The sequence below is a fragment of the Nymphalis io genome, chromosome 4 (assembly GCF_905147045.1).
Source record: "Nymphalis io chromosome 4, ilAglIoxx1.1, whole genome shotgun sequence".
NCBI classification, from domain to species: Eukaryota; Metazoa; Arthropoda; class Insecta; order Lepidoptera; family Nymphalidae; genus Nymphalis; species Nymphalis io.
In genome coordinates, this window is record NC_065891.1 from 13,085,981 (window position 1) to 13,113,136 (window position 27,156).

Here is a 27,156-nt window from a genome sequence, read left to right on the forward strand (position 1 = left end):
AAAACTATTAGTTCGGAAACGTGTTTAAAAGATAACTGCTTAAAATCAAACTCAAAAATCTTTATTTAATATAGAAGCGTCGTTGAATAACATTTGCTAATTGATTGTTAAATAAATCATCACTGATGCGGCAATAAACACCTCAGCAGGTCTGTCAGGCAAAAGAAACTCAGAAGATTTTTTTTTCATCTTAAATTTAACAAATTTACAAGTTTCACACAACCATTATATTTTTCTTTTTCAAATGGCCTAGAGGCGATTGAGTCATTCTCAAGGAGTACAATTAAATAAAATGTTATTAGTTCCATGATCCTTTAACAAAATAATAAAACAGTTCCTTAATGTTTTTTTTTAATTTTATGATTTAATATATTTTTATTGTCCCATAAAGAAATAAGTAATTTTTTGTAATCAAGTGATAAGTAAGTACGTCACAATTTCTGAAAAAATCTTTTATGTATTTGCGTGTTTTTTTTTTGCTTTATCGCTTACCTTCCGTTCACATTGTTGTGTTCTGACCTCAGCAGTGATATTCTATCAGAACTCACTTCGTATGTAACTCGTGAAAATGTACTACAGACGCGTGTATTTTTAAAATATTATATTTAATATAGCTGCTGACAGATAACCTTACCAGAAATTTATACTAATAAAATGAATAAGAAACTACTGAACCGATTTTGATTAAATTAGGTATGAAGAAAGCCAAGGAGTATGGGCTGCTTTTTACATACCTATCGTATAACAACAAGTATTATATAAGCTGCTTAAAAATCTAATTAGTAATTTCTTCTGCCTGTTTTCTTTCCATTACAATGACTACAATTTAAAGGTAAGAAAATAAAATTCCATTAAAGTAGATTCATCACTTTTAGAGATTTACGGTAACACAAACAAAAACACTTATTTTTTAAGCACTTAAAGATTTTTTACATGTTTACTAAGTTTATCTTTTGTATACACTTTACATAAGATTTTTACAGATATGTATTACAATGTTAACTTAATACTGACTGGAAACTAAAAACATAAAAAGAAAACATAAAAGTATATTCTATGTTATGACAGCATATAAACATATTTTATCCCAAATATATGTATAAAAAATATATTTGTACTCAATTATTTATTTTATATAGATTTTTTTAATCGTATTTTATAAAAAATAATTAATTTACCATGAATATATACCCAAACAATGCTTTAATTTTTTATTGACGTTTTTCAATAACATATTACAGAGGTCATAAAATGTTAATTATAATTATTCATGTATAGTGATAATTTTATTTAATGTGCGCGCAGATTACACTTGTTAAGACTGGCTTTTATATCAGCCATTTGCTTGTATTGGAAAAAAAGACGAGGAAAAGAACACCACGTGCGTAGAATCTCGTATAATTGTTTACGATTTAACCGCAGCCGGTCACGACTTCAGTTTTAAACGAGGCAGCGATCAACTTTTATTCAGCCATGTCAATAAAAAAATATATATTCTAAGTGACAGATTTGTTTTTATTTAAATGTGTATTTGATATTTAGATTAAAGATCTGTTTGGTTTTTTTTTTAAATATATTTCAGTAACGGTTTAATTTCAAATGTTGGGAAAAAACGCAAAACTGTTTTTCGCCGTGTCATTGTGTATCCTGTTAGTGGCTATAGTACTAGCATCATGGGGTTTCCCGAAGATCGTCCAGAAACAGATACAAAAGGTATAGTATCATTATTTTATATACATACACGAAAACAATTCTGTTTAGTTTTAGAACAATCTGTCTTTAACTGTATATAATAATTGTTTAAGTAAGTAATTAATCATGAAAATATTTATATTTTTAATTTTTTTATTGATTGATTTAAATATTAGCTTGGTTCATTGCTACTTAATATTACAAATAATAAAAAAATGTCCATATTGAGCGCTAATGACAGCCGCGAATTATTTAACGGTTTATATAAATAAAAAGATAAAAATAAAAAATAATAATTTAAAATAAATAACGGATAATATATCTCTTAATCATCTTTATAAATAATATACTTAGTAAGCATTTGTCTTTAAAAGTAACAGCCATAACATTATCAAAGTATTTTTTTAATGTTCGTTTAGCTAAAACAATTTAGTAGAATTTTAAAGTCGTATATTTCTTTGGAGTTTTAATAATATACATACATAGTAGTGAAAAAGTAATCGCTAACGATAAAAATAAAAAAAGTTCTATTTATACATGTAAGTATAAAGAATAATTAATTTAAAAAAAAACTCCATAATTCGACTGTGTTTACGACTGTATTTACTACGAGTGAAAGTTGCATCTTCGACTACTACTACTACTACCCAAAAACTTAATATAAAGGCTTTATAAAAATTATATATACAATAGATTGCATTTAAAGATAAATTTCTAGTGTAAAAAATATTCTCACCGATGACCATTATAAATTAACATAAAATTGATAATTACCATTTTTTATAACCTTTAAGATAATCTCTATTTCTATTTTAGAACTTGCTAACCTTCAAATAGTTTATACCTAATTTAACCTTTAAAATATTTAATTTTCCATATCTCCTTGTATAGTCTATGTCAGAGTAATAATAATTAGTGTATTAAAATGTTATAAAATCGTATATATTTCATAGTAAATATTATCAATCATCTCAAAAGCATTATTCCTAGCTGTTATACCTTGAAGTATTGTATTACGAAAGGTCATATCTTTACCGATTCGCCGTGGACTATATTGCTTATTGAAAATTCACCAATCATATAGTTTTTAATTGAAAAATACTCACGAGAATAAATTAAAATTTATTAGATAAATTATTGATACAATATTTCCATGTATGAATTTTTACTTTTATATTGCATTTTATATATTAATATATCCGTTTTTCATTATGAATTCTTGCTACTTTTACATTTTTCAATTTCCTACTATATTTAAATAATGTGTTAAAATGTAGTACAAAAAACAGTGTATATATTATTTCAATACAAGATTATATATGTGATAAGACAAGCGGAATAAACATTTATATGTAATAAATATATACATGTTATTTAATTCATGAGTAAGTGGTCATGTCTTGTTTATTCTCGGTAGAGTCTAATTGTGATTATTTAATATTTCAATTTTATCTTATATATTAATCATGATTCAAAGTTATTTTATAGAAACATAACGTTTTTATATGAAAAATAAATTATGCGGGAAATTAATAGATAAAAGAAAATTTTAATATAGAATTCATAACAAAACAAACACTATATATATATACTACACTATACTGTATAACCTTTTCCTCAAAAAAAAAGACGAGGCCTTAGCCCATCAGTGGGACATTCACAGTCTGTTATGTGCATTTATAGTTTCACTTATTTATAAACAGATATGACGAATTATATGATATTTGTATATTTTTTACTTTATTAATTTATTTACGCATACAATACGACGCTATAGTTGAAGGTGTACATTACATGTTGACAAAGATGTAAAAAGAAAACAGCTAGTATTTCGTCCAAAAAAAAAACAGGATTCGACCCCAAGAAATACTGACATAGAAAAAGTTGTCAGCGACTGATGAATTTCATATTTCTAAATCAATGAGAAAACCGACGTTATCGTCTTTTGTTATTTTTTTGTAATTCTATATTATTATTATTTTTCCTAATCAACGTGATGAAAAGAGCTCGCTGTACTAACCACGACTGTTTAGCTTAAAACCAATTTTGTTTCAGTAAGTTAATTTTGGGTTAACTTTCAAATAACTCGTGTATTTTTTCTATACCAACATAATATTACGTAATAATAATAATAACATTTTTTATGTTTTTATACCTACACCTTAAAATTATTGAATGGTTACCCTTTCTTAGAAAATAAGTAGATATTGAGATGCGCAAAATTCAAATCTCATACGCTCATGACCCTAACAACGTCACTACTGTTGATAAAATAGATTAAAATATTGAAATCCGCGGCTTTATGGTTTTGGCAAAACGCAAATTGACATATTAACTAAAGCAGTAATCATTTTAAAATCACAGATAGAATTCAATTTTATTTATATGTACAGATAACGTATCCGATTCATACAGAAGGCTATTGCAATTTATATTTAAATAAAATACTTTTGAATTTAAGATAATTTATTTTAAAATGCTCTTCGTGCTCAATTTGACATTGTTAAATTTTAAAATAGATGCACAAATACGACGTATTGAAAACATATGTATTTGTATAGAGCGTTTTCAGATCGGCTTGACAATGTAACCAATATGCGTATACAAATATATTACTATATATAAATGCATATTCTTGTTATATAGATGTTACTAAATCTTTTTATCTTTTTTGAACATATATATAATCAAATTTCTAAGAATATCGTTATAAGGGATCTTACTTAATACGATCTAAAGACAAAACTTCATAAGCATGTTAAAATGTTAACTTATAATCATACTAAAATAACCGTTTTTTTTAACGCTGGAAAAACGCATTACGCGTTTCTTCCATGGGAACAGTGGGGGGATATGTGGTGGTCGCCGGTGTCCAAGACGCCGAGTGCGCCCCGAACATCGGAATACCCACTAAAAAACCAGTTAAGACGGAAAGGGTACCGACCCTTTCCGTCTTAACGAGGAGCACCACGGGATCGCTTTCGCATGCTACCGTGACGCTCAACTACTAAGAACCTAGCTCATCTTATAATAACACATTCCACTCTCCACACACGCGCAGACATACTTATATATATATATATATATATATATATATATATATATATATATAAATGCACTTTTAATAGCATTACATTAAATAATATATATTTGGCCTCGCATTATATTACTAAAACATAAACAAAAGTAAATATATGTTAAGAACATCTTGTGTTTTAAATTTCCAAGTTTAATTTTTTAATATAAATCATCATTTTAATGTTTATTTTTCCAGAATTTGCAGATAGAAAATTCGTCAGCAATGTTCGAAAAATGGCGCGTACTACCGGTACCGTTGACATTTAAAATTTATGTGTTCAACGTGAGCAATGCTGAAGATGTCACCGATGGCGCCAAGCCTATATTAAACGAAATAGGTCCTTTTGTCTACAAGTAAGAATATTTCTGTATAATTTATTCAAAATTCTATAAGGAGACTTTGATATTATTAGACATTCAAATTAAGCAATTACTATTCTCGAGTAACGATAGGTGTCGATATGTCTAAGCATACACTACATATATTTTATATATTTAAAATAATTCTATATATTAAGGTCATCAACTTGATGATGAGGATGGTTGAAAATATTGTTAAAAGCTTTTAAAAATGGTAATTCTCAAATTATATATAAAGAATTGAAGTTATATGTTAATAGCCATATAAAAGTATCTCTAGTTGATAATTACATAAAGTGTGTTTTAATGTCCTCCTGGGACACGGCACGAGGCCGTTTACATTACTTGAGACTCATATGATAATCCGACACGACTGCTGTATCGGATTCAGCTGAAGGACCAATTACGTATTTCCCACGTGTAACTGCCAACTCTTAAACTCAGCGCTGCTACGGAGATTTTCTTGGCAAACAAAAAACATTTTACTGTTCAGACCCAGGGTATTGAATTTAGGTACTCTGGATTCTATATAGCCTTTATTTAGTCACTAAACTAAAGAAGCAATAATACCATAATCCCTTAAAAATATGATGATTTTGAAAAGATGCTTTGACTAATAATTATTATGTAGAAGTAAGAAGTAAACAAACACACACACACACACTTTGTTTAAATTTAAAGGCTTATTACGTAAAATTTCATTGCTTTTAGCCGGTTTTGATGGCAAAAATGCACTTGACCGAATTCTCAACCAACACGTACGAGAATGTATAAAATTTATCCTTTAATAAAAAACGTTTAAGCTTGTTTTCATTGATATACATAGTAAATATTGTCCGCTTACAGAGAATATCGTGTAAAAAGGATATTGGGTTACGGAGATAATGACACGATCAAATACATGTTGAAAAAAACATTTCGTTTCGATCAAGAAGCATCAGGTAGTCTAAGAGAAGACGAAGAAATCACGGTCATCAATTATTCATACATGGTGAGTCATATTATAGTATCTTTAGTACAATGATGATGGTAGGGCTATGTAAATCCACCCCCCCCCCCCTCCGTAGGTAACGTAAGATAAACATCAGTGTTTCTACCGAACAATGATAAATTGTGTTGATATTTTCGAAGAATACGTAAGACAGGATAATGACAAACGCATGTCATGAAGTTATCGATTCCATTTGACAGCCGGTTGATATACCATTTAATTTTTAAACAGGCTTGTTACAATGTCCTTATGCAAACACCATGAGCAGATCTTTTGACTCTTGTTACTTTATCAGCAAATGTTCAACACTGACAAACATCAATAATGATACCAAGATACCATTAACCGTGCTGCCTAAACAATGATTAATTTGTGACAAATATTATAAAAAAGTGTCCTTATTATTATAATAGATAGACTCGTCTGCCTTGGATTGTAAGTCAACTGTGGCTATAGAGGCTTGTTACCATCACTCACAGAGTCTAAGATATGAGCCGGTCACAGTTATAATTCACACTATCTTTCAAATCGAAACACAGCAATACAAAATTTTACGGTAATATAACTGGAGGGAGACCAGATGGACCTCTTTAAAAAAGTACTTCTTAATAATTCGCTTACCTAATTTTATATACAATCATTCACGTGTTCTGTGTTAACGTTATTAAAACCATATTTATATACAGATTTACTTAAAAACATTGTTTAACGGCTGTTTATTTAAGTACTGCAGTGCTATTCTGTTACAACTTACTTCTAATGAAGTAAAGTCATCCATGAAATTTTGACAACCGACGTATGATGATATGCTATTTTGGTGCGTGTATTCTTGAATTATGTAATTGTTATGGTCAAAGTCGCATATCACTTTGACATTTTACGACTGTTTTCTGCGATGTTTCGATTTGGTCTTACACAACAGCCCAAATGATTTCACTCTTTCTGTCATTATTGATTTGACATTCGAAATAAGACACCATTGTTTAACTAATCACCCGCTAAAAACATTTATAAGTAAGGTGTTCAAATTGTTTAATGTATCTTTAAAATGTCATAATGTCAACTTGTAATGAACCTTCGTGGTAAGTTTCAAATTATTGTTCATATACAGTATCTATTTAAGTCTATCATATTTCAACATCCATTTCATTTATGTAATAACTCAAAATGTTTTAAGATTTATAGTTATTTTAGTGCAGCCATTTTATACCAAAGAATGCTTGATGTGTTGGGATGTAGACATATAATGTAATTAAAAAATTGTCCATGATATAATTGTATGCAACAAAAACCGTGTGAACTGTTAGCAATAGGAAAAAGTGCGACAATAGCGTATTACGTCATAAAATAACGTGTACAAACTTTTTATTTTTAAAATCGTTTAATTATATTAATATTATAATATGATGATAATTATAATATAATAATATAAATAATTATTATAATATATTTTATAGAAATTTTCGAGGATATGTTTATTGTGTATCTGTTATGTGTGCTTAATTATGATTTTTATTATCAAAGAAGGTTTATTGCTATGAAAATGACTTTGACATATGACATTTACTTACTGCACTACGTCATCCAGTTAGATCTGTGCATGTTGCAGTCTTCATAACTACCGGTTTAAAATAATGTTAATCTCCTTACAATGTTAATATTACAACGAGCATAAATATCGGTTCTGTTTGTGACCTCAATCCTTGTATAATAGCTAGAAATACATGCGGCGTTGCGTGTAAAATTATAAGAACAATAATAATTAAGCCGACTAAGTGCCACCTATGGATCCTAAGAAAAAAATTGCGTCACAAATCGGTTTTAAGTTACACAATAAATAAACAACACACCAAAGATTATACATATAGATAATAATTCCTTTAATAATCAATAATAACGTTGCAAATGTAAGTACAAATATAGTATAGGAAATTTAATTAACAATGCTAGGTACCTAGGTCAACTTGTCTATGCGAGGTCGTCCAGGTATTTTGTATTAAATTATAGTGTCATAGAATAAAAGCTTAGTGATTCTGAATATTTCATATTTAGTGATGACGAATTAGTATCAGCTCGCCCTGCGGTATATGCCATGTTTGCCTGTTTGTCTTCTTGTTTTTCTGTTTGATTTCATTCTTCCATCTCTTTCTTTCACGCCCTTTCTTTATATTTTAATATAATAATGCTTTATAAATAATGCTTGAAAAGAATATATTGTTTACAAATATATAATATCATTAGAAAAATTAATTAAATATAAATGAAATTAAATTATGATCATATTACAGTACTTCAGACTTTGAATATGATTGGGTTTATATACTTATATTGATTTTAATTGTCGATATAACTTCAAATACCTTCGTTTGTTGCAGCATAACAAAGATTTTTCTTCTGTTTATCACTTACACCTGTCTTCGATTAATACTTTACATATACCAATTTTATTATAGAAACTATTATATAATATTGGAACTATGTGATTTATATTTCTCAAAAAGGCTTTTAACTATAGAAATTAAACCGAAAAAATACTATTAATTCTACCTCCCGACCCCCGCCGGCAAACTGATTCATTAGCGTCCTGGATTTCGCTATGCTGTGTCGTTTGCGCAAACATATATATGTCTTTGTCCTATAGTCTATGCCATTGATTGAGGCGAAACTTTTTACAACTGTTTTTGATAGTATCTACGTGAAGGTTTCTGGCATAATAAAATTAACACGCAATAGCTGACGTGCGAATCGTATCGGATAATTGGTTACGTATTTAACGTATGTAGGCAATAGCTGGTTTTAAATAACAAAAAAGACGAGAAAATTAGTAATTAAGATAATAAAACGGTTGCCCGTTAACATTAACAAAGACAAGGATATGCACTATCCTTAAGATTACAATACAACAACAATAACAGCCTGTTAATATCCCACTGCTGGGCTAAGGCCTCCTCCTTAAGATTAAACAAAATTTAATTAATACGACGTTTCTAATATAATAACACAGTAGGCCTAGGCCAGCTTTGCTTTTCATCAGGAAAGATTACAATTAAAAAGCAAAACCTTGTCTCTATGTATTCTGTAAATGTTGTAATTAATAAAATCGATGTCAAATATTACATTCTGAAATGACACGTTACGTTTCAAAACTATATATATGGTAAGCGGAAACCTGTGGAATAAATATGACTTTATGTAATATATTATCATTGTATAATTTACTGAAATTAAAATATTAATACAAATTAGTAAAAACATTTAACAGCTGCTTTTAATAACCTTTTGTTTAATTATAAACTTGTTTAAACTCGCTTGTTAGATTTCTTAATTGTTTGAGAAACTTTAGATTTATTCGTTACAGTTCAAATTATGTACAATTAATTATATAATTTACTATATACTTACATTTTTATTACAAATTAAGTAATATAAAAATAGATAACAATAATAAGCAATATAAAAGCGCTTCGACGGCTCTTTGACAAGAATACACGGATCCTAATTAAATATCGCAGTTTTAATCCGGATAAGAACAATTGACTTATCATTTACTTAATTTATTTTTATCGTGAGACCTACATTATATAAAATATTACCACATATATGGCCTAGAATCTTTGCTTAAGCAGTACGACATGGGTCCGTCCCAAATGATTTCAAATTGATTTTGTTTTGCTTTTACTCGTCACAAATTATCTTTACTTAGAAATGATTTCTCATATTAACTAAAAAGAGTCGCGTAACTTCTTTGCAGATAATAAAGAGATAAAAATTTGTGTCATAATTCGTACACTTCATACAAATATTAGATATCACATAATCTAAAATATTGTTAAGCCCTTAAAAACTAAATTATATAAATTTGGTTGTCTGGAAGAGATCGCTGGTTGTCTGGAAGAGATCGCTCTTTCAGCGATAAGACTGCCTTTTGTACATAAATAGTTTTCGTTTTTTTATGTTTGTGTTTAAAATGGTTCTGTAACTCTTTTGGTGTACAATAAAGCATATTCTATTTTATTCTATTCTATAAATTTTAAATTATACAATGTAAGAGCATTATATAAAATGTTAATGCAATATATTGTAATGTTTAGTAGAATGTCATCATCTAAGCATAATAACGAATAATATGCACAAATTAAATACAAGTGATGATAATTTAATTCACAGTATTAATAATTAATAAAGAACAAGATACATGTAACATTAAACTCAAACATGTAAAAAAAAGCGTGTCATAGGCTATATATTAAACCGAAAAATGAAAAGACTTTTTCGTATTAGTGGGATTTGCAAAGTTAGTCGAAGAAAAAACGGTCGAACGAAAACGTTTCTTACGAACGCTGCCTTAACGATGAGAGATATATGACTGAATTCTAGAGAAAAGTTGTAGAACTTAATTATGCGTACAAAGAAGTCAGAGACAGCATATGTCTAAGTTTTATATTTAAGTCACAAAAACTAGTTTTTTTATATAAAAAAAATAATTTAAATCGTTTCGTAATCGTTTGGTCATGTTTATTGGTCATATTATCAAAAATTATGAATTTTTATCAAAATAAGTAAACTTATCGCTTCAAGTTAAAGAGATAATACAACATAGGTATGGAAAAGCCACTGTATTGTAATCTATTGAGTTATATTTCTATTAGACGATGTTATCCATATACAACACGTCAATTTATTTAGAAATAAATTGCTTTATTACCAAGGAAATTTTATTTATATAAAATTTGTTTGTTAATAGTTGGTCGTTTTGATTGCATAGTTTAAGAGATAATTTAAAATATCAAATACGTGAGACAATTTAATTAATGTTCGGCCAATCGATCACAAGTAAAAATGCTTACCGCCCAACGAAGTGGGCACGGCTCAGCTAGGGAATTATAATAATCGATCTAAATTTAAAACTAGTGACACTTAAACAAGATGCGTTAACTTTATTACTCAAAATACATACGAGTAACTGATGTCTAGTATTTTTTTTATAGAATAGGAAGGCGGACGAGCATATGGGCCACCTGATGGTAAGTGGTCTTCAACGCCCATAGACATTGGCACTGTAAGAAGAAAGCTTTTCAGGGTAGGTACCACCCACTCATCAGATGTTCTACCGCAAAACACAGTACTTGGTATTGTGTTCCGGTTTGAAGGGCCAGTGTAATTACAGGAACACGGGACATAAAATCTTAGGTCCCAAGGTTGATGGCGCATGGGCGATGTAAGCGATGGTTATCATTTCTTACAATGCAAATATCTATGGGTGTTGGTGACTACTTACCATCGGGTGGCCCATTTGCTCGTCCACCTACTTATTCAATAAAAAATAAATAAAAAATAAACTATTTCAATGTGTTGAAATGGCTCAGTAGAAAGAACACGTGGATATTAACTGAAGATCGATTTTTAGAAGGCATTGACACTGTTCAAATAATTGATAACTTTGTGAAGCATGACTATGGTATTCAAATGTAAGAATTTGTTGGACATTAAATTTCTAACTTGGGACGACATTTTTTTTCCCGCTTGGCTTATTTCACTCTAACCGTCAATACTAATATTTATTAAGTATATTGACGCATTTTTTTAAATATAACGTCACTGCAAAGATATACATAAGTTGTTTATTTATTCTTTGTCACACATTTATGTAAGCGATTGACTGTCTAACTTATCACGAGGTCTTCGAAACAAGGTCGAATGGACTTGAAATTTAGCATAATTACATTTTTCGCGTAGAACGGATTTTACGCAAATCCTATCTCATAAATTCATAATCTAAGCTAGGGCTCTCTTATAATAAATATTTTTTTATTGGAACCGATTTTTTTTACCAATATTTTGACTTACATCATACAACAGAATACAATCAAAGCGTTATTTAAGCGCATAGTCTAAGCACTAAGCTGATTCCAATTGAAGAAGTAATAAAGTTAAACAAACCTTAGATTAATATACTCCATGCGATTTGCTAATAGCTCTACTGTGTTATGGACTGTATTATTCACTACAAACAGTTCTTGATTAAAATATCTTTATTTAACAACACGATTCCCACATAGCTACTTATACTTTCATTTTACTTTTAAAATTCCCATAGCAACTTCGCTGTCGTAAAGGATATTCACGAATTCACAATCAATACCATTGACTGTTTAAGATATACAAATAATATCACGTTCATTAAATACCATAGTTGCTTTATTTGTTTTTACTCCTTCTTTGGGATAAGCTATACGTATAATTTAGACACACATAGATCACGAACTTCACTATACATACTTCTCTTGGTGGTAGGGCTTTGTGCAAGCTCGTCTGGATACCGCCACTCATCTATTCTACATTCAAAAACCAATATTTATCATTGTTGTGTTCCGATTTGAAGGGTAAATCAAATCAAAACAAAATACTTTATTCAACACTTATTTATTGATTGTCAAATTAGAAACTACCCATGTGGCAGAATTCTAGTGAAATTCGATACATCTTTCACGGTTACCCTCATCCCTGAGCATGAGATAACCATTCAGAGTAATTATTATATGATAATTTTTTTTAGTAGTTAAAGATGCGAAATAATTAATTTAACTGATAGAATATTTCTTTTTCTGAAACATTTATTTTATATTTGAGGATAATGTCAATGAACTGGTATTAATTTAATCGTTTGTTCCCAGGCAGCCATATTAGCAGTCCTGGACCTAATGCCGGCTGCTGTCACTCTCGTGAATAGTGCTCTGAGTAGTTTCTTTCCAAATCTGACCGATCCGTTCCTACGAGTGAAAGCGAAGGACCTTTTCTTTGATGGAATATTTCTCAACTGTGCTGGTGAAAATGCAGCTCTAAGTAAGTACCTTTACTATATTTTATTAAAACACTTTACTCATGAAGGTATCGTGTGGTTCCGGTATAGGATAGGATTTTGGTTAAGTACATTCCTCGAGCATCTGAGCGCCCTGTAACGGTGACGGGTCAGTTCAAAAGGAAAAAATAATACATATAATACTTTTTTTATTTCAATTAAACACTAAAGATTAAAACCTATTCGATAAAAAAGACACTCAAATCGTTTAACGACTGGTGACGAAATCACCACTGCATACTATACAAACAAGAAACGCGTGATGAGACGCTCATAACTCCAAAGGCGCTATGCATACAATCACTTTTTAAGTACTTAACTTACCTCACTCCATTTAAAAATTTCTTGTGGGGGAAACGCGTTAACTCGTTTTTCCAGCAACAAAAAAGGGGGCTAACAGAGACTTCAAACGTCATACGAGAAAGTGTAAGATTTCGAGCGTCAGATGACGTCAGCGTAAGATTTGTTAATATGAGTGCGTTAATGTGTGTACACTTTAATTCTCGTGAGTACCTTAGCACTTACACCATTTTTTTATCGTTCATAGTAAGAATATCCACTAAATATCGCCATGCTGAAAATTTAGCATAACAAAATACATATAACCCCAAATTTTCACTCTCCAAACCCATAATCTCACTTTGTAATCACGATTTAAGTATTTTTGTATAAACAATATCAAAATATTTACTTATAGTGAACCTCATCGAACTTTCGATTACGTTATTTACGAGAAGCATTGGGTCATTTTGACATTTAAAGATTTGCAAAACATTTAACGATTTATTTAATTGATAAGAAATATAAACGTGTTTTATGATATTGAAAAAGTCGGTAATACTAAAAGATCAAATACATTATCGATGTACAATTTTTATCAGTAAATACAACAATTTGGTCTATTTGTGTGTGTGTGTTACGTTGAAAAATGCCTAGCAAGACGCAAGGGGGCCCATATGGGCCGTCGAACTAATAAAGACATTTTTGATGTTTAATTGTTAAATGGTTTAAATTACTTCGACAATATTCAAAATAAAATCCTTTCGAAATATTATCATTATTACGAATCAAATTTAATTATTTCATGCAATAAGTAAAACTTAATTCCATTTGAATTCTGTTAGCAGCGCCACCTTTGAACAGACTATGTTTGTTTATAAAGTTTATCTAAAATAAATCATCTCGAGTTGTTTAAAATATTAAACTATATTTCAAAAAGTATTTAGCAGTAATTCAGTCTGTCTGTTTTAATAGAAGCTTTTAGTTGCTAATAATTGAATCGATTGAAAGGCAATGAAAAGACGCGGTTGCCTCACTGGAATTATGAAAGGATTAATTTAAATTAATATCTCAGGAGTCATGGCAAAATTAAAATTCTCGCGCAAGACGAAAAATTATGGTGATGGCCAACGATGCGATGGCGAAATAGTCAGCGCAAAGATTTTGTTCAATTCGTATGTACTATGTTCATCATATATTCTACCGCCAAACAGCGATATTTAGTATTGCTGGGTACCGGCTTAAAGGGCGATGGAGCCAATGTAAGTACAGGCATAAGGGTTTATCACACGGACAGTTATACGTGCCATGTTCTCGGGTGGGCAAACCATCGAGCTTATTTGTTTTGGCAAAAGACGGACTGACAAAAAATATCGTACACTCAATTGCTATTCGAAATTAATTAACTACCTTAGGATAAAAATATATTACTTTTTTCACTTTACATTTAACTTTTAATCAAACAATGAATATGTCCATTACATTAATGAAATACATTGAATTGAGAAAATGAATAGATCCCACCCCCACACACTTACAGTAAATTCGTTACATTTTCCAAACAAACCAAAATATTCAGTAAATATAATTTATATGGGAGAACAACGTTTGCCAAGTCAGCTAGTTGGAAATGTAAAATACAGTCAAAACCTTTGATTGCAATAGATTTTAATAAGTTTCGTTATCAAAAAACTAATTTTACTAGCACGCTAAATATTATAATATTCATTATTTCATTATCATTGTGATTTGGGATACGATTTAAGTATTACCTACAAAGTCTCATATATTATTGGGTTTTTCTGTCAGAAAATTCTCAGTAGCAGCCTGGAGTCTGGAAGTTGTAAGTACGTACACTCCCGTGCCTCGGAAAGCAAATAAAGCCGTTGGTCCTGCGCCTGAACTCTTTCCGGTCGTGTCGGATTGCCGTCCCATCGGATTATGACAGTTTAGAAGGTTTAGAGCTTCCACCACGCTGCTCCAATGCGGGTTGTTAGAATACACATGTGACATAATTTCAATGAAATTAGACACATGCAGGTTTCCTCACGATGTTTTCTTTCACCGTCAAGCACGAGATGAATTATAATCACAAATTAAACACATGAAAATTCAGTGGTGCTTGCTCGGGTTTGAACCCACGATCATCGGTTAAGATTCACGCGTTCTAACCACTAGGCCATCTCGGCTTTTTTTTACTAATTACATAACGACTATAAATAAATAAAAATATACAAATACTTCAATTGAAGCTCTGAATATGAGTGGCAATGCTTCTGTCCATGAAATCTAAAAATCAAAGTTAATATATATCTTATTCAAGTAGTTAGTCATTCTACAAGGTTAAATAAATATAACGTAATGTTAAGCATGTATATTGACAATTACAAAGTGTCGACAATAGTAACGCCTATTTAATTGAATGCCTCGTGAGTTTTGTAGCAAGCGTATATCCTCTTCTAGTAACCACCAAATAAATACGGCTTAACAATTATAACCAATGATTATTCCGCAAAAATTATCCATCAAAATCACCACTTCCACTTTTTAATGTAGTCATTTTAGGAAATTATTTTATCCCTTCCAAAAAAAAAAAAAAAACTACAATATTTTCGTAATTTCTTAATCTCTTATTCTTTTATCTTGTTTAAAGTAAAATAACTGTCACTATTTTTATAGAAACGTAATAAAATAAATGAATCTTTCTTATAAAAATAAAAAGATTAAGGGATTATAACAGTATCAAAATATAATATTAGTTACAAGAAATGGTCATTCCATTGTACAAGTAACTAAAATGACTTTGATTCGATTAACATTTGCAGTAATATTATAAATGCTATAGTAACTCTGTAACGCTTTCGGCTAAACCACTAAATTTCATGAGAGTTTGTTTGAAGCAAGCTTGATAGGACATACTACTTTTTATACCTAACATCTACCCCTACCCCTACCCCTACCACGCGAACAAAACCGCCGGCGAAAACTTATTATAAATAAATATCTATTTGTTTTAAATTAATTGAAATTTCTTATTATACCCTTCTAACGTAAGAAATCTTATAATTTTAATTCCCGGTACTGTTAGGTAATCAAATCCTATCTTATAGAAGACTCTCAAATTATCTAACTAGCTTGTTCTAATAGTATTTTCTATCTTCTAAACTTCTTGTATAATATATTTATTTAATATAAAAGATTTTAATATTTGAAGAAAGGATTGTAAAGGACGATTGAAGATCACGGATTTAGATCCGAACAAGCACCGCAGAGTTCGGGATATTTTTAATATTGAAACGAGATACTCTTTTCGGGAGCGTCACAATTTTTTAATAACAATAAGTTATATTTCCATATCAAAATCGATTTAACTACTTAACCGTTCACATTTTACCTACTTTACCGTTTATTAACGGATGGTACTTAGTATTCTATAAAATATACAATGGCAAATATTCTCTCTCCTGATTGATATTCTTATGATCCTATGAAAGATCTTAAGTGTTATATATGCTATGAAGCATATCAAAACCCGGTCTGAAAAGCAATCTGCGCAAAGCGGTTTTAAAGTGATATTGCATCTTGGTAGATCTTTTACGGTACACGTGTAAGTAAACATTTTAATACTTGTATTTTTAAATGAATTTAGGTTATATATATGAATATAGTCGATACTAACAATTAACTGTATTATTTCCAATATTTGACTGCCTCGTTGGTCTAGTGGCTTGATATAAGGCTGCAGACCCGGAGGTCCTGGGTTCTACTGAACTTTTTTACTGGCCCAGGTCGGGCCAATGAAAAAAGTTATTGTGTTTTTCTGTCAGAAAATTCTCAGTAGCAGCCCGGAGTCTGGAAGTTGGAAGTGTGTACACTCCCGTGACTCGCAAAGCACGTAAAGTCATTGGTCCTTCTCCTGAACTCTTTCCAGTCGGATTATGAGTTAGGGAATAGAGAGTGCACCTGTGTTTGCGCACACACTTGTGCACTATAATATCACCTCCGTAGTTGGCTAATCTCTCTTGAGAATGGCCGCCGTGGCCGAAATCGGTCTAGAGGATATTATTATTATTATTTCCAAATTACATTTATCACTTTTACACGTACGTTATTTTTTGCTTACGTAACTTTCTTAGTTATATACGAGTAACGCTAATATAATCGTTTTAAAACAAAGGTTAAAGTAATTTGCAATTATAAACAATTATACAAGTCTAGAAATTTGTTTGGACTCATGAATATTTAGTTTTGGTGTCTCCATCATCTTTACTAAATTAGTAGTAAACATAAACATGGCTAGAAATAATATGAAGCATTGAATTGAATAATTTAGATGAAAGCGCGGATTAACAAGGAAATTGTTACTATTGTACTTTAAAATTTTGTTTCTCGTTATCTCCATCGCACAGATCATTCCTCGATCGACCGATTTTTCATATCTACTCCGTCCTACGTGACATTGGTGAAATAATCTTTGCCCTGTTAGTACAACTAAAAGCCATTAAACTGAGAACTGAATTGTTCAGACCAAAGAAAAGTTAGACATAGCTTGAACACTATACAACAAGTATATAGTAACATCGGCTCCATATACATACTTACTAATACGTTTTTGTTTCAGGTTTAGTATGCGGCAAGATCAGGTTAGAGAAACCGACAACGATGAGACCTTCTGAAAATGATGATGGATTTTACTTCTCGATGTTTTCACATGTAAGTTTTCATTTCTGTAACAGCCTGTTAATGTCCCACTGCTGGGCTAAGGCCTCCTCTCCCTTTTAAGAAGAAGTTTTGGAGCTTTTTCCACCACGCTGCTCCAATGCGGATTGGTAGAATACACATGTGGCATAATTTCAATGAAATTAGACACATGCAGGTTTCCTCACGATGTTTTCCTTTACTGTCAAGCAGGAGATGAATTATAATCACAAATTAAGCACATGAAAATTCAGTGGTGCTTGCCCGGGTTTGAACCCACGATTGTCGGTTAAGATGCACGCGTTCTAACCACTAGGCCATCTCGGCTTTTTTTTCATTTACCTTAAAGTATTTGATATTACTGTTTAAATGACTAGCTCGATAGCTCTCGTACAAATAATATTATTTTAATATGAAATCATTGTCTTGAGGGTTTGCTCTGATTTATATTACAGGCGCAAATATTAAATTTATAATACATGCCTATATAAGATAAAGTATTTTTAATAAATATTTATGTAAAGAAATATGTAAGTTCAGAGAAAAATAGAGCCTGTAGTAAGCTATGAGTGTCGTATAATCCGACAATTGTGTTTTGTTTTAATATAACAGTATATATTTTCCTTAATCACTTATCATCTTTACGCCGTCTTCTAACCACTCATTAAACACGGCTCAACGATTATCCCGAAAATAATGCTTCAAAACCACCCTTTTCCCTTTGTAATTTAATTATTTTATTACTCCTAATAGTATACATTCAAAATACGATTAATCGAGTTGAAAGCAACGCCAAAATGAAATCCGTATAAAAACAGTACAGTAACAGTAAGTAAGTAAGTAAGCCTGTAAATGTTCCACTGCTGGGCTAAGGCCTCATCTCCTTATTATTATAGCTTATTCCATCACGCTGGTCCAATGCGGGTTGGTGGAATACACATGTGGCAGAATTTCGATGAAATTAGACACATGCAGGTTTCCTCTCGATGTTTTCCTTCACCGAAAAGCATGAGATTGCCCGGGTTTGAACCCACGTTCATCGGTTAAGATATATGCGTTCTTACCACTGGGCCAACCCGACTTCCGTATAAAAAACAACAAGTTATTTTTGTGTAATGGAGTTATGAAAAAGAAGTTTTTCAATATTAAATGAAACGTTGAAACTTTTATCACCCGTAGAATAAATTCAATTTACGGAGATATTTGAAAAGTTAAACTTCTCTTTATATGTCATTCGAAGTGAACTCGGAAACAAATTACTTTCTCGGATTCTAAACGATTTCCGAATAAAAAATTAACCAAAATAATTGTGTACATTAATATCAATCGTGTGTATATTTTTTATGTTACAAATATGTCTTGTAAATAATATATTTAATGACATTTTCGAAATTCAAATTTTAATAAACATAATGTTTATACAAATATTAACAACCGGAATATCAAATTGTATATATGTGCAAAAAATAAAAATATGAGGTATATATAAAATAAATTTCATTCATCAATTTCGATTCGAGTTTATATAAAAAGGTGAAACTAATGTTATTTTGTAATTGATGAAAAAGCAAATAGATTATCAGATTAAAGACGTTATATTTCAAAAGTCGTAATATTTTGATTTATATAAGCGCTTGAATGTCGTCTCTCGTAGTTACTAAATATTTTTACATATGACCATTTAAATAAACTATATTGTACGAATGAACAATACTTATTGGTCTTTAGTCTTTGTTTATATAATTATGCAATGTATTCACTAGTTTCATATGATTTTTTTTTTATATACTAACCGGGAAGGCAATTGACTACTCCACCGGATGGTAAGTGGTAATAGAGTCCAAACGCGATGACGACCAGTACTATACAGGCTTCATTTGGTTAATATGAGTATTTATAAAACGTGCTAATATCTACGTTACTTATACGCTTATAATCACACAATAAGCCTTTTGAAGTGATAATGGAATCTTAAAAATAAGTTTATTTACAGCTGAATACAACGGAATCTGGACCTTACGACATGAAACGCGGTATTCAAAATATACACGAACTAGGTCACATAGTCGCCTACAACAACAAGACCACAATGAAACAGTGGGGTGATCCATACTGCGGTCAACTCAATGGATCAGACAGCTCTATATTCCCGCCGATTGAAGGAAACCCACCAAATAGGATTTACACATATGAGCCAGAACTTTGCAGGTCAGTTTACCGCGTTAAAAGTCCCGTGTACCGTACGCAGTACACGGACTTGCGTTTTCGCCGAGTTTGTGTACCCTATGGCACACGAATCCTGTGTTACGGGCCCTAGGACCTATCGTCAACGACCTACATTTTGTTATGTTTATGCATCAATCAATGAGAGGACATCGAATACTGGCCAAAAAAAATTTAATTATACATGGACATATTATAGCGTGTTTTGGAACGCTTGGATAGGGACTTTTAGCGTGGTACACAAGACTAATGTGCGGGATTTTCGTACTGCACATATTACTCAATAAGTAATTTCTATTCCTGTGTCCCGATTTTAATGTTGTATGAGCAATTACACGAACAGATGATATAATTTAAATGCTGTGATTGGCGGGGCATTTTTGTTGTGTTAAGAGATTAATATATTTTTTAATGCAACTTGCAATGTCATTTGGCTTATTTGCTAAACTGCCTTCCACAAATAACAATATGGAAATCTTTTAACAATAAGCTTGTACCTATGCCATGTGCCTACTAAAACGCCCAAGACCCCAAATACGAAGAAGCTATATTAGGTAGATGGGAATTATCAGTGGCCCTCTTACGGCCGCATCATTAGGCCACTTCCATGCTATTCCAAATTTCAGCTTAATCGCTCAAATACTGGGAACTGCTACAAAATTAAGTTGCAAGATTTGTCAACATATTAACGAGTGATTTAAATAAAATCTTGTAAGCAAAAAAATAATACGCATACACGTGATAGAAATGAAACTTTATATATATAGCTCTCTTTCTCTTAACATCATATCTTTCTTCTCTTTCATGTAACGAAATGAGTAACCACTCTTTACCAATCGTACTCAAATCGCCGCCTAAGAAATTTCCCTTCAATAAATATAAGAACATATAGTATAATATAGTACAATAGTAAGAAGTAATTTTAGTTAATATACTTTATATTCTAAGATTTTTCGCCAATATCGGCAAAAAAATACATAGATGACGTTAAGTATGGTTTTAGTAACTATTGCTTATGGTCAATACATACATACACTTATTTATATTTACGTTATCACGCACAAAGTACCACAACCACGGTTTTTTTTTTTTTTTTATAGAATAGGAAGGCGGACGAGCATATGGGCCACCTGATGGTAAGTGGTCACCAACGCTCTTAGACATTGGCATTGTAAGAAATGTCAACCATCGCTTACATATCCAATGCGCCACCAACCTTGGGAACTAAGATTTTATGTCCCTTGTGCCTGTAATTACACTGGCTCACTCACCCTTCAAACCGGAACACAACAATATCAAGTATTGCTGTTTTGCGGTAGAATATCTGATGAGTGGGTGGTACCTACCCAGACGAGCTTGCACAAAGCCCTACCACCAGTGAAATATGGTTTCGCATAAAATTCTATTGACATAAAGATACGATAAATGAAATGAGTGTGTGTGAGTGACAATTTTTTTTAGGTCTTTTCACTCATAACATGCAACTGACGTGCGTTTTATGTTACGAGCTTCTAACAAAAACATACTCATGAACTTGACGAAGGGAACATAACACATGATTGAAAAATCGATTATAATGTTGATTATCTTATTATAATTTTTTAATTTACAATAATGGGGTGAGGTACAATGTCTTGAAGCACTTGCCTATTAAATAATTCTAAGAATATATAAATATTCATTAATTTGTCCACAAATAATGAAAAAGCAATATAATGGACTAAGTACCGTAGCTCTCTAGATGATATTTAAAGGTCTATAAATTATTACCGAAAGAAGGCTCAAGGGCAAGGCAGCCAGTGTAATCAAAAGCACAAGGGTCATAATATCTTAGATCCATTAGCAGATAGGGCATTGATCTTTTTGAGTTGCGGCATTGCCATTTCTAATCCACCTTTAGTCTTAAGGATTGTATTGGACAGTCACACAGGACAGTCTATTGAAAAGTGAGGTGGCCTATTTAATACTACAAATAAATATACTTAATGTGTATACATAATATAATTATGTATTGGTATTTTTTTTCAGATCTCTGTACGCGAGTCTGGTTGACAAGCGAGACATTTTCAACATAAGCGCTTATTATTATGAAATAGATGAAATGCTCCTCGCGTCTAAAAGTGCAAATCCTGGCAACAAGTGCTTCTGTAAAAAGTGAGTTACGTTCATTATTTAAAAAAAAAACTGTCTGCGTTTAAATAAACATACAAATATTTACCATCAGGGGTGATTGAACTCTTTATCATTGGAAAATAAACCCATTTCTTGCTAACGTTAAGAGGAAGAAAGACGTATCAATTCGGCCTTATTTATTATTTGAGTATGTTTCTCGATAACTTTGACGCTAGTTATCCGATTTTGAGAATATTTTTAGTATTCGATTCGTTATATTTCGAAATAGGTCGCATTATAAATAACGTTGTAAAACTAGGTGATATGTCACTTGTACATACAACGATATAATTCTACCAATCAGGGCAGAATCTATGTTATATATAGTTAATGGCAATGTCTCACTTAGCATACTTAGGTGAGCGTATCCATATTATTAACTATAAAATATTTAGGTAACATAAAAATAATAAATTATTGATAAACATAAATTATGTTTAATTTTTTTTATTACAAACTTATAAACTAAAACTTTGATAATTTTATTTTTATAAAAAAAATTATATTTAAAAAAACACTTCAACTATCTTTAGGTTCGTATTGTCATGTACTAATACAATATAATTTGTTTACTTTTCGAAACAAACGATTTCAGTTTCATTATAACACTATTTCAAAGTATAAACAACATTTGCAGAGTAAAACAGAAGGGTTAATTTAAAACACGATTAATAAACTTACTTTGGAAGTTTGAAATTAATAGAAAACCATTTTGAATTCAGATGAAAGTGTTAATTAGGTCGTTTTGTGAGGTTGTTTTCAAACTTTAAGTGAAGTTTTGACAAACATTAAGAATTTTATATATAAGAACATTATTAATTTAACTTGGTGGTAAAGCTTTGTGCAAACTCTGGGTAGGTACCACCCACTCATCAGATATTCTACCGCAAAACAGTACTTGGTATTGTTGTGTTCTGGTTTGTGAGCCAGTGTGTTCTGGGTGAGTGAGCCAGTGTGCTTCGGAATATTTCTTACAATGCCAATGACTATGGACGATGGTGACAACTTACCATCAGGTGACCCATTTGCTCGTCCGCCTAACTATCCTATAAATAAATAATATTTTAAAATTTAATATTTTGATTTAATAACTCGTGTCTGATTTAGTAATAGAGCCAGGTGGCCAACTAATCAAAGATATTAAGATGAAACCATCGACAATTTATTACTTTTTATTGAATCGATTGTTACAACAAATAAAGAAAAAATATATTTTATTATATTCTCATTAATAGCTGCCACGTAATGCGAGGTATTATATGTTAATAAATTATTTGAGGCTCGTCTATTGATTATAATGTTATTAATTATTTATAATGATATGCAGCGTTATAGGAGTTATTTATAAACTATTCAGAAGATAAAAGGAAAAACATAAATTATTAATGTAACAGTGAATACAAACATCCTTAATAATATTATAAATACGAAATGAGTTTGTATATTTGTGTGTATGTTTGTAATCAACTGATTATCATGAAATTTTGTATACACGTTGTCAGGTGTACAGAAAAGGACTGAACAACAAGCATGAAACTAGTTTAATATAAGCAAGTAACAGTCCCAAGCTTGCCTCTTATATAATGAATGCCAAGAAATGCTAAATTAAGTAAAAATAATTCAATATCGTACAAAAGATTTATAAAGCCATTATGATGATTGGTATATATGGCGACTTAATACATAAACGAATAGCTTACACTAATTTTATCGATTCCATATTATCTTGTATACAGGGACTGGAGTGAAAGTCACGATGGGTGTCTTCTTATGGGAGTACTAAATCTTAACCCATGTAAGAATGCTCCAGCGATTGTGTCACTTCCACATTTCTACCTAGCATCAGATGAACTACTCGAATATTTTGATGGGGGAATCAGTCCTGATAAAGAAAAACACAAAAGCTTTGCTTATCTTGATGCTGTAAGTATTTAGGCTAAAGTATATCATTTTTTTGATCAAACAAATTTCACAGATTTCAGTCGATTCCAAAGCGAGTTGCAATCGTCTTACTGACTTCAGATCATATTGAAGCAACAAAAATTGGTTTAATTATAGTTATCAGTTTTCATTCGTTATTAGTAAACTATGTACAGACATTTTTATAATATACAAAATTAAATGTCGAGATGGCCCAGTGGTAAGAACGCGTGAATCTTAACCGATGAACGTGGGTTCAAACCCGGGCAAGCACCTCTGAATTTTCATGTGCTTAATTTCTGTTTATAATTCATCTCGTGCTTTTCGGTGAAGGAAAACATCGTGAGGAAACCTGCATGTGTCTAATTTCATCGAAATTCTGCCACATGTGTATTCCACCAACCCGCATTGGAGCAGCGTGGTGGAATAAGCTCCAAACCTTCTCCTCAAAAAGGGAGAGGAGGCCTTAGCTCAGCAGTGGGACATTTACAGGCTGTTACTTACTTACTTACTTTACAAAATTAAAATAAAAAACAAAATACACATTACAAATTTATAGCAAAAACACGCCATCTAAAAGATTGTCCTGGCATTGTAAATTTTCAATCACTTTATTTTTTGTTTAACAACGTTGGTTCAACAACTGTTAGTCAACTAAAAACGAAACATGTAACCCGCTGTTAGGTATTGATAGAGTCATCAGAGTTTACGGATTCGATTGTTACCAAGGTGTACATTTTCATATATGAAGAAAACACTGAAGCTATTGTATTATACATTATTATGATTGTTTACATTGCATTCAGCGGTGAAACCCACCCCAAACCCACCTGCGTTAAGCCACAGTCAACACTGAACATTATATCTTTAAAATTTTACTTAGCTTTTCTTTTCTGGCAATTATTACATATATCATTAGTGGAAAACAAATCAGTAACAGCAAAAACCGAAAATAAATACACGCATATCCTCACGACTTCTACTCGACCACTAAACATGTTTTAAAAACAAATAAAATACATGAAAAATCTATTTTCTTTTATTATAAATAACATTTTTTTATATTAAAAAAATATGTATTCGTGTTAAAGTAAAATATATCAAAGTTACCAATAACAGGTATATTCTAAGATAAATTATTTAAAAAAAAAAAAACAAATTTACATATGGTATTTAATATAGTTTTTATTATTTTAGACGACCGGTGTTGTTATAAAGGGCACACAACGTCTCCAATTCAACATTGAATTGCGAAACGTTAAAGCAGTCCCACAATTAGAAAACGTGAAAACTGGACTCTTTCCACTTCTCTGGATAGAAGAGGTAAGTGTTTTCTAAAGTAAAAAAGTTATTAATTGTAATAAATTACAAACATGAACATCAGGGGCTGTGAGCACTGCCCTCCCACTACCACCCTGGAAATTCAGTGTCCTATAAATAATAATGTAATAATAATATTCACTTATCATCAGAAGATCTGGCTACGCCAATGTTTATGCAATTGTTTCTGCATAAAATATTATTATAAATATTTAACGAACGATGAAAAAAAGGACGAATTCCTTTTTTTTTTTTTATTTTGTCTAAGTTGTTTTATTCTATAAGTATTTTAATTTCAGGGCGCAGAAATTCCAGAAGATCTCCAACAAGAGCTTCACCAAGCCCACAAAATGCTGTCCTATGTAGAGGCTCTACGCTGGGTGATACTAGGCTTAGCTGTGATTTTGTGTATAGCAAGTGCAATGTGCGTATCCCGCGCCGGGGGTCTTAACCCCTGGCCGAGGAACCACAATAGTGTTAGCTTTATATTAAGACCAGGAAACACCGTCGATATTAATAAAGGTCGCTAAGGGTTATATTTGTTTTCTTTAACCGCATACAATTTAATAAGTAATAGTTGTCAGCCAAAATATTATCTTTTTCATAAAGTGTAGAAAAAAAGTAGATAAAAACTAATGTGTGAATCACACACAATATAATATATTTAAAAAAAAACTGTGAATATAAAAAAACATAGTATTTTCCACAATACGAATACGAAAAACTTGTAAGTTAAAAAATAACCGTGTGTGCTCCACGTATATCTGACGTACCGTGTATATACACATTAGTGTCCGTGATAGACAAACGATGATCCGTAATCGACATGATATATTTTTGGCACCAAAAACTTACTCTAGAAATATATATAGGGCATATAGGGATATAAATGGTTTCCTAGGACACACGGGTGAAACTAAGTTCCTTTCGCTATATTAAATTACAGGCACAATTAAATAGATTATTAACATAATGTAATTAAATTAAATAATAATAACGGAATAGTAAAAAAATTGTACTAATTATTAATTTTAGTATCACATCTTGAAAATAACAGAAAAATAAAAAATCTAACAATAAAATTCATTTATTAGATCCCCAGGCAGTTTCAGTTGGTCTCACGAAACGCAAAGCATCCAGCATATCAGCTATTAATTATTTATCCGATTTTTAAATACATCCCATTTAAGTTGTTTTGAATGTATTGTGGGGTTCGAAAAAATCGTAGATCCGAGGCTGGCAATAAAGATACACTAGAAGACAAAATAATTATTAAATTGTACCTAATATTATTTCATTTATAACTTATTGAATATATTTTGTTTTTTTTCATAAAAGGAATCTTTTAATAAACGAACCTATTCTTGAATATATGCCAAATAAATTATTTGTATTCGTAAGTACATACTTAAAGTTGTACAGTTGAAAAATAATACTTATAACAAGACTATAAAGCACATTTTAGTTTGTATAATCTAAAAAACTATTTTTGGCACGGTTCAAATTGTGTAACACATTCGTTTGCAGAAACGTAACATTAAATATTGTAATGGATTTTTTATAT

The 27,156-nt window shown here is 30.9% G+C and overlaps 1 protein-coding gene and 1 long non-coding RNA gene across 2 annotated transcripts in view; both read left to right on the top strand.

Annotated features, from left to right (window-relative positions):
- The window catches only part of LOC126768170 (uncharacterized), a 259,312-nt gene that overhangs the window by 224,645 nt on the left and 7,511 nt on the right, over positions 1–27,156 (top strand). The window lies entirely within an intron of this gene.
- LOC126768136 (sensory neuron membrane protein 2-like) lies at positions 1,367–26,128 on the top strand. The gene is made up of 10 exons (XM_050486064.1): positions 1,367–1,713; positions 4,967–5,124; positions 5,977–6,121; positions 12,796–12,964; positions 17,881–17,972; positions 19,951–20,165; positions 22,209–22,334; positions 24,089–24,275; positions 25,470–25,595; positions 25,892–26,128. Exons 1-10 carry the CDS (start codon positions 1,600–1,602, stop codon positions 26,120–26,122), a joined length of 1,563 nt encoding a protein of 520 aa, XP_050342021.1. The 5' UTR covers positions 1,367–1,599; the 3' UTR covers positions 26,123–26,128.

Excerpts from the sequence above, each read along its gene's own strand:
- LOC126768136 (XM_050486064.1), top strand. The coding sequence starts at position 1,600 with ATGTTGGGAAAAAACGCAAAACTGTTTTTCGCCGTGTCATTGTGTATC. Across the intron at positions 17,973-19,950 it reads ACTTCTCGATGTTTTCACAT|CTGAATACAACGGAATCTGG; the intron begins GTAAGTTTTCAT and ends GTTTATTTACAG. Across the intron at positions 22,335-24,088 it reads AACAAGTGCTTCTGTAAAAA|GGACTGGAGTGAAAGTCACG; the intron begins GTGAGTTACGTT and ends TCTTGTATACAG.